This window comes from Eurosta solidaginis, chromosome 1 (assembly GCF_040869045.1).
Source record: "Eurosta solidaginis isolate ZX-2024a chromosome 1, ASM4086904v1, whole genome shotgun sequence".
Taxonomy (NCBI): Eukaryota; Metazoa; Arthropoda; class Insecta; order Diptera; family Tephritidae; genus Eurosta; species Eurosta solidaginis.
The window spans coordinates 261,626,301-261,634,798 of NC_090319.1; the positions used below are offsets into that span (position 1 = coordinate 261,626,301).

Sequence of the window (8,498 nt, forward strand, 5' to 3'; positions counted from 1 at the left end):
CTTTCATGCTGATAAATTCTCAAAAAGTTGGTAGGATTTAATTCACTATTAAATGTAGAAGCAAAAAATTAACTTTTGAACAATTAAAGTGTTGAAAAGGGTAATGGTTGGAAGTAAGCGGCTGCAAAATGGCAACCGATTAAAAACGTAACCGATTTCAGTCAGTTAACCAGATTTGGAAGCTATTCGTTCCAGTAAAAATTACAATATATATAGTAGGGCGGGTCGATTTGTGGGGAGGCAAAAAAATCGCTCATTGATCTGTGAAAATCATATTCTAGGGATCAAAATAAGAAACTTTGCCGAAGGAACCATACCTCTAAAACGAATTCTGATGCCACCGCAGCCCCCCCCCCAGGTAGGGGTAAATTTTGAAAAAGCCCACTTTGCCCCATTTAGAGTGCTCCAATTGAGTCCAAATGTATGACCGACCCCCACTAACTTTGGAGGCCCGACCCAGCAATGCCAGTGGCACTCCCCCTGGAACCCCCTGGGGGTTCACCATACAAACATTTCAAAAAATCGCCGGTTTTCCACTTTACATGAAAAAATCAGCGGAATGCCTATGTTTTTTCTTTTTGGAGTTTATTTTTCTCTTTAGAAATTTATTTAGTCAGAACATATGCAAATGAAAAAATGAATTTAACGTAGTTATAGAAAAGAAATTAAAAAAATTATTAGAAATTAGCGTTCTTACAAACCCTTTAAAACCAAGGCATCACTGTGATGCATTTGCAGGTCGTAAACATAGTTGTGTGGGTTTTTCATTCAAACGTTTAAAAAATTAAGGTATCACTGTGACACAATTGCAGATCGTAAAATTGCTTGTGTTGTTTTTTTAAGCCACCACAAGACACAGCAGGTAGAATTGAAATTACCATTTCATTCTTATTACCTCGTCTTGTAGACCATATATAACGCAACAGTTTTTGTGAATGCATTAAGTCGCTGTGAAGAATTCAAAGTGTGAAGTGCTAATTTCAGATAAACTAATATTTCAAAAAAAATAATAAGTGAAGTGACCTCTACTCCGCAAGATGAAGCAACTACATAAACAACTAACGAAAACCCAATGAGTCATATACCCAAGCATGATGTTACTGTTTTTGGTGTGTCTGCTGATTTAACTGATCTTAATTTACCAACCCATCTGGATATCTTGAGATATTATTTTTACTTAAGCGAACGTGCTAAAACAGAACAAAAAAAGTTTTACCATAAATCATTCACTATTCAAGTACAAGATAAGTTGATTGGAATTTGGGACAAACTTGGTATGGAAATAATGCTGAAAAAAAGTGTATATAATAAATTGAATAAATTGCTTGACAAGTATCAAGAGCAAATCAAGAGTAGAAACGATAGATAAAATTGATGAGAAGTATCATACTAGGATGGTAAAAGAACCTCATCTTGTTATTTTGAGAGAACCCAATTCTGAATTGATTGGTTACGTAAGACTGGAACATGAAACCGCTGAATACAAAACAACCAAATTAAATGGTTTTTTCAACGATTAAAATATATCACTGGATGCATTAATTGGAATATGCGCTGACGATGAGCCAACAAACACTGGCCCACACGGTGGAATTATACGACGATTCGAATTGCTGTTAAAAAGACCATTGCATTGGTTCGTTTGCCTTCTACACTTCAACGAACTTCGGTTTCAGCATTTGTTTGAAGCTTTGGATAAATCAAGCAGCACTGGACCAAGATCGGCAACCGGAAAACTGAGCCGTCAAATCGAAACGTGTGAAACTCTTCCGGTAAGTTATTGCTATCACTCATTTATTATAATTATCAACCATTTTTTATTATTTTATTATTATATATTTTCAGGCGGTGGACGGCTTCCAGAAAATTTAGTTGCAAAATATGCCCCCTGCTCCAGAAAAAATTTAATTTTCCACCGATTCGAAGTATTTATACGACATGGCCCATGCAATTTCTAGCGGCGTGGTTCCGGTGGATCTGGCTAACATCAAACCAGGGAAAATTGTACTTTCTCGGTGGCTCCCAAGGGCCGTTAGATTATTGCAATCATATGTGACAACGGAAAATCCAGATGCAAATTTAAGAATTCTGGTTGAATTTATAATTAAATGTTATGTGCCAATGTACTTCAATATCAAGAATTACAGCTCTGTCGTGTACGGCAGTGCATTATTTTTCAAGTTCATTGGATGGTCACGATTTCTAGAACCTCGTTTACGCAAAATTGTCAATCAAGTAATTAAAGATAATTCATATTATGCGCATTCGGAAAATATCTTGTTATCAATGTTGTTTGATGATAGCAAAGAAAAGCGCGACTGTGCCATCAAGAAAATTCTACGCTATCGAACCGATGTTGACGAGCCAATGGAACTTAGAGTTTATAAAAAACCAGATATAAACTTTAGTTTCACAAGTTATACGGAAATGATCAATTTGAATGATATAAATATCGTATTTGAACCACCATTCACGCGAAGCATTCCGTACGATACATTGAAAGAATATTTAAATCAAGATGATACACCGTTTAATGATCCAAAAATCCATCACACATACAAGGAACGGAACGACATGTTCAATTGCTAGCTAACGTTTCCAAACGGGTTATACCGGAAAATGTAGAGGCTGTTATGGCGACGACATTAGAGAGCCGTGCGAAATTGCCCAGACTTAAAAGTAAAAAAGACTTCAAACATTAATTTTTTTTCCTTTCTTTTCTATAACTCACTTAAATTAATCAGAATTCGTTTTAGAGATATGGTTCCTTCGGCAAAGTTTCTTTTTTTGATCCCTAGAATACGATTTTCACAGAGCAATGAGCGATTTTTAAATCGACCCGCCTTAATATATAGGTACAATGGTTTGACCAAAACTTAATCAAGCCCTTAAATTTTGACAAAATAAATATCTGGCTCGATATAAGGCCCGGTTTTCAGTACAAGTTCAACTCAGTTTGTCAGCTAAACTACGATTAAATTTTGTACGCAGTTTTTCAATTTATTTTAACTTATGTTTAAGCTGAGTTTCAGCCGCGGATCTTACAGGATTAAACTCTAGTTAACCTATCATTTATTTGCGTTCTTTCGCAATGGGGTCGAATATACCCAACAGGTATTTGGGCTTGAGTATCATTAGAGCTAATGGTGATAGCACACTTCTAAAATCTCAAGCGTTGTTTTGAAACAGTGGCTCAACTTGAGAATCATAGTGTTCCCAGCAAAAAAAGGAAACATTTTATTATATAATTGCTAACAACTGAATGTTTATTTCTCACAACAATTTAATTTAATCTCAACTCGATCCTATATTGGACGGATATTAACTTGAGAAATGTGCTGGATATTCATTTGAGGACTATGAATTTCTCCAAATCTTCCATATTATAATAATTTGAAGATGAGGTTGGAGATAAACTACAGAACTATAAATTTTACAGTATTTCTCAAAGGTTGGATAGTGTTTGGAGAATGGTGTTCGATACCAACTTTTGAAAAAAAGTATATGTTTCTCCAGCTGTTGCCGTATCTACAAATTATCTTGATATTAAAAAAAAACAATGTTGCCGTCGAAAAAACCAACACCAAAAGGCGGCCTTAAACTGTGACTGAAAAATTTCTCTGTAGCTTAACTGGAGTTTCAATTTAACGAGAGTTTAAACAAACTGAGTTCGAGCTTAGCTTAACAAACTACTGAAAATCGGGCCTAACTAATAATATTTGATTGAAAAAATAAAAGTCAGCGGTTTACAGTAGTTTTGCAACAAACATATTTTCAGTGGAGACAAATTTTTTAGACTTATTATAAAAGTTATAACTGGTTGGTTCATAATACGCTTATGACAAACAGTAGGTTCGGGTACATATGTGTTGATTCGACCTCGGTTCTGGCCCAAACAAACCGCTTATGGAAAATTTAAAAACGCTGCAGGAACAATATTATTAAATAAAACACATTTTTATACATTTATTTACAAAACCTTAGCCTAATGTGTTGTTTGAAATTACAGACAAGGTAAGAGATGGGGCAATAACAGTTTTATTTTTACAATTATATGTATGTATATATAAATCTAATCTGTATTCAATTAGCGAGACTTGCTCATATTGATTTTTACAATTCTTTTTGTTATTGATATTAGAAATCCAAACAAATGGTACTAAGCTTTCAAAGTGCTCTTAAAACATTCCACACAATTAGAATTAAATAACTTGCAGAATTAGTATGTAACTAAATGGCGAATAAATACTTGGTGAAATTCAGAAACATGTCCTAGTTGCCATTGCCGTTTGTAAACTTTGCAATTTTTCTCTAATATCAATATATAACTCTAAGTTAGAAAATTAATTTAAAATTTTTAATCCAAAAAGTTCTGTCTTAGCCAAGTCATGTATTTCGCTGTATCACAATACACCACATATTCATATAAATTACAGCGCCGCCTTGAAGACTGGCCCACTGAAACAACACCACGCAAAACCCAACGACCATTGCGCAACATCATCAAACCGCCACCAGAATCACCCATACAAGGCCCAGTACCATCACGATTACCTGCACAAATTGTATTATCTGTGACGATTTGCTGAAAAGCGGCTGATGATCTCAAACAATCATCATTGCTCGCCACAGTCATGTCCACCATTTTTGGTAATGGCGCAATATCTTGGTTACTCTTACCCTCATAACCCCAACCAACAACGGTGGCTGTTTGTCCCAAAATTAAAGAAATTTCAGTGGATTCACTCCATAAACAAATTGGCTGTATGTGTTGCGTGAATCTATGTTGACGGAATTTCAAGAGCGTTATTTGAATTTATAGGAAGAGCTTGTTGACCGTACTCACTTTTCTAGAGCCTCAATTTGCAATAACGCAAGATCTGCATTGGGTGTATCACTGACATAATCTGGATGTATAAGTAAATTTTGAATATCGCGTGATATAATGCCATCTTCACTATAATTCTCAAGATCATGCCGTCCGAAAAATGATACAATTTGTTCTGCATTCAAACGTTTGAAACAATGCGCTGCAGATATAACAGTACGCCGTGAAATCAACGATCCACCACACTTGAAGCTCAATGCATCTGTATCCTTTTTATAAATTGCTGTTAACCAAGGAAATTGACCACGTGCCACCTCAACACCACCATAAACAAATCCACGTATAACGTTGCCTTCTTTACCGCAAATATTTTGTAGATCAATTGTAGTGATTGCTGCAACTGCGGATGACGGCTGTGCAGGTTTAACAGCTGCTGTTGCGGTTTTACGTGACGGTATTTTGAATTTGTTCGTTGGCGCTTCTGCGCTTGCTGAATTAACAGTTAGAACTGATGTAAGGAATGGATTAGAATTAATTGAGGGAATGGTTTGAAATGGTGGTGTTACTGAAGGATTTGGTTTTGTATCGAGCTTTACAGGTATCAATGAAATTGGGACGTTCGGCACGTTTGGCGGTGGGGAGTTGTTGGAACCAGTAGTATATGTAAAAAGTTTGTAAGAAAGCTTGGCCCACGAATGTGGTGGAGGATCTTAAAATCAAGATATACTAAAATTCTATAATGCTATATAAAAAGCTTCGACGTGATCGTTAAGTACTCACAATTAGTATCCGTGCATATTTCGATTCCATCCAACGAGAGCAAAGTCAATTTTGGTGCAATACCAGGATTTGCAAAATCTACACGAAAAGTTGCAGGCTGATGATTCAAAACATTTTGTACAACTGTCCTCTCATCAGGATATGGGATTATTTGGCCATAATAATCCTTAAAAGTTATTAATAAAAATAAATAAAGTTTGTTCACTTCACAACTAAAACTTTCTAAATAAATTTTTTGTTTAATATCTATTTGAGATACATTTGAGAGCTATGCTACTCCTCATATTAGGAATTTTATTTTATCTAATCCTCCCAAACATGACCAGGGTCCATATTACGTGTTATGACCAGTGACTGAAATCCATTTCACTCAAGCGATAAAAATGCAACTGTCAAACTTATTACTAAAAATTATAAGAAGTAATGGATCTAGCGAGCTTTATTTTTCGCTAGTTCGCATACGCCATTCATCTGATCCACCATTTCAGAGCTATTGTGATTTAAAAAATGAGTTTCGATCACAAATCGTAACACGTCATACGGGCCCAGAACGGAATGAAGTCGAGAAAAAGAAAAAGGCTGTACATGATAATACATTCTACTTTTGCAACTGGCGATCGGTTAATATAGTTGCAAAAACCCGATTTCATGGTTATTTATTATGGGGTGCAGTTCTGTGGCTACACACAGCTCTCATAGAAGCATGCCAACGTACGGGACTGTGGTATGGTGGTCTGTACTATACAAGTAATACAGTATCAATAAGCTAAACTAGACACAAAACGGGCAGCCTGCGTAGGGGTAACGTTAGCCTCTAGATAACAATCGTATACTCAAAGGGCTACCATATGAGAACACAATATCACACTACCTCTCGCCATTTTTAAAATTAAAAGGAACTTTGAGGTACGTTTTCCTTCGTGGTTATTAAGTTTGTAAAGGAAAGTAGTCTCACACTAAACAGATACGGTCAAAATAAACTGCGCTGTCGAAGCAGGGATTTCTCCCAAGTAAAATTCAATAAAAGGGTGACAAGTATGCAAATAGCGACGACCTACGTTGCACAGTACTAAAAATAACATGGAATATAATGGATTCGAACTAAAATCTTCCCTCATTTTCTGTGTCAATTTTTTTACTAATGCTTCACTGGGTTTTCTTTTTTGCGAATGAGTAATACGAGATACATAGATATGTGGTTATATACTTACCGATGTAGGTAGACCGCGTTGAGAGAAATGCGCACGTACCTCAGCCGTTCCCACCGGCACTTGTGGCAATGTAATCTTGCCATGGTAACCAAAATCATCACTAACATATTGAAAGTATTGTGGACATGCTATAGATGGAATTGACAACTGTGCTGCTAAAGAGCATAGTAGTATTAAAATGACGCTAACAAATATTAAGGTGTGTAGGCTGATATTGAGCATATTATTTAAGTTGAATATGTATCTGCATTAATTAATCTTTGTTTATGATCTTCAAGTATGTATGTTTATATGTAAGTGTGTAAAGTATAGAAAGTAAACAGTAAGCTGCCCGCAGAGAACGCGGTTGATTCTCAATTTTATGAGAAACTATCAAGTTGCTTCACAGCTGATCGATTAAATGACGCGTTGTAAGAAGTTTTGCTCTAATTTTTTGTTTTAATTAAATTAAAAGCACTTTAAAATCGTTTACCCCGAAGCTTCTGCGGGGGAATACCATCTTTCAAAATTTCAGTGTTGTACTTTAGATGCGAAACTCTTAATTGAGAACTGGACGCAACGGCTTGTACGGAACGAATGAGTAAGCGTTTGAGCTGGATCAATCATTTCAAGCAAATGGATGATGCGAACAGAGAAATGTGCTATAGAGATTAATGTAATCTGTCATTTGATGATGTTGTTGGAGCTACATATGTGAGATAAGAATTTGACGATTTGAAAATATATGCGGTAAAGATTGAACAATGGAAATACCAAAAAACAAATACAATTTTACAGTGCGCTGGAACAAAATACCTACATAAATTTAAGTAGCTGCCAGCAAGAAAATTTAATCTCTTTAATTTTTTCGTCTAAAAGAATTCGGTTGGGGTAGGTATTAACCATACATGAGCTGTCGGCAGTGGGAGCGGGATTTTTACTTAGTGTGATTAAAAGCAAACTTATAAATATACCCGTAAATTTTTCAGCAAAAGTTCAGCAAAAATGAGACTTGTTGCTTTTTCCACATAAACAACATCTGGCATAGATATCAACAATAAAAAGGGACACACCGTTTGCGTGCATATTAATTAATATGGAGCTAAGTGCTAGCTATGTCCATGCTTAACGAACCGACGCACCTTGATCAAATTTTGAAGGGGATAGAATTTTATCTTATTCTCCTGGGTCATTTGTGGACTATTTCGGAACTGTTTCGTGAACATTTCGGGATGACTTAAGAAACACTTTCAGACTATTTTAAGGACTTTCGATGCAATTTTGAGAGAATGTGAAGACACCAGGATACCTTCGCGATACTTTTTGGAATAGTTTCGAGACTATTTCTGTACCATTAGTGACCAATTTTAGGATTGCTGAGGAATTTGTTTAGTATCATTTTGAAACTATTTTTGAACAAGTTTCGGGACAGTGGCCGGGTCATTTCAGAATGACTTCGGCATTATTTTTGGAATTATTTCGAGACTTCTTCGGAACCAGTTTGAATCAGTCTCAGTTTCACTACGGGATTATTTAAGATATCATTTCGGGAGAACTTTTGATTCATTTCGAGAAATTTGAAACCATTTTAGGACTGTTACAGAACCACATCCGTGTTATTTTAGTTATGATTTCGAACAAATTTTTATATCATTTCGAGATTATTTCCAATTCATTTTGGGGCCAATTATAGGACCATT

General features: G+C 35.7%; 1 protein-coding gene across 4 annotated transcripts; it reads right to left on the minus strand.

Moving 5' to 3' along the window:
* Window positions 1-3,903: 3,903 nt before the first annotated feature.
* On the minus strand, window positions 3,904-7,470 carry LOC137242568 (serine protease gd-like). Of its 4 annotated transcripts, none has more exons than XM_067769846.1 (4): window positions 6,820-7,470; window positions 5,609-5,774; window positions 4,847-5,537; window positions 3,904-4,781 (listed from the first exon to the last, which is right to left on the minus strand). In XM_067769846.1, exons 1-4 carry the CDS (start codon window positions 7,039-7,041, stop codon window positions 4,358-4,360), a joined length of 1,503 nt encoding a protein of 500 aa, XP_067625947.1. In that variant the 5' UTR covers window positions 7,042-7,470; the 3' UTR covers window positions 3,904-4,357. The 4 variants fall into 4 exon arrangements, with proteins under 4 accessions (XP_067625947.1, XP_067625953.1, XP_067625965.1 ...); XM_067769852.1 differs by having other exon boundaries at window positions 7,292-7,469; XM_067769864.1 differs by having other exon boundaries at window positions 3,908-4,781; window positions 4,847-5,318; window positions 6,820-7,466.
* Between the last annotated feature and the right edge of the window lie 1,028 nt (window positions 7,471-8,498).

Bases quoted from the DNA above. Each gene is read 5' to 3' on its own strand.
- LOC137242568 (XM_067769846.1), bottom strand. From the start codon at position 7,041: ATGCTCAATATCAGCCTACACACCTTAATATTTGTTAGCGTCATTTTA. The intron at 5,775-6,819 runs GTAAGTATATAA...ATAACTTTTAAG, and splicing joins AACGCGGTCTACCTACATCG to GATTATTATGGCCAAATAAT. The intron at 4,782-4,846 runs GTGAGTACGGTC...CCGTCAACATAG, and splicing joins CAAATTGAGGCTCTAGAAAA to ATTCACGCAACACATACAGC.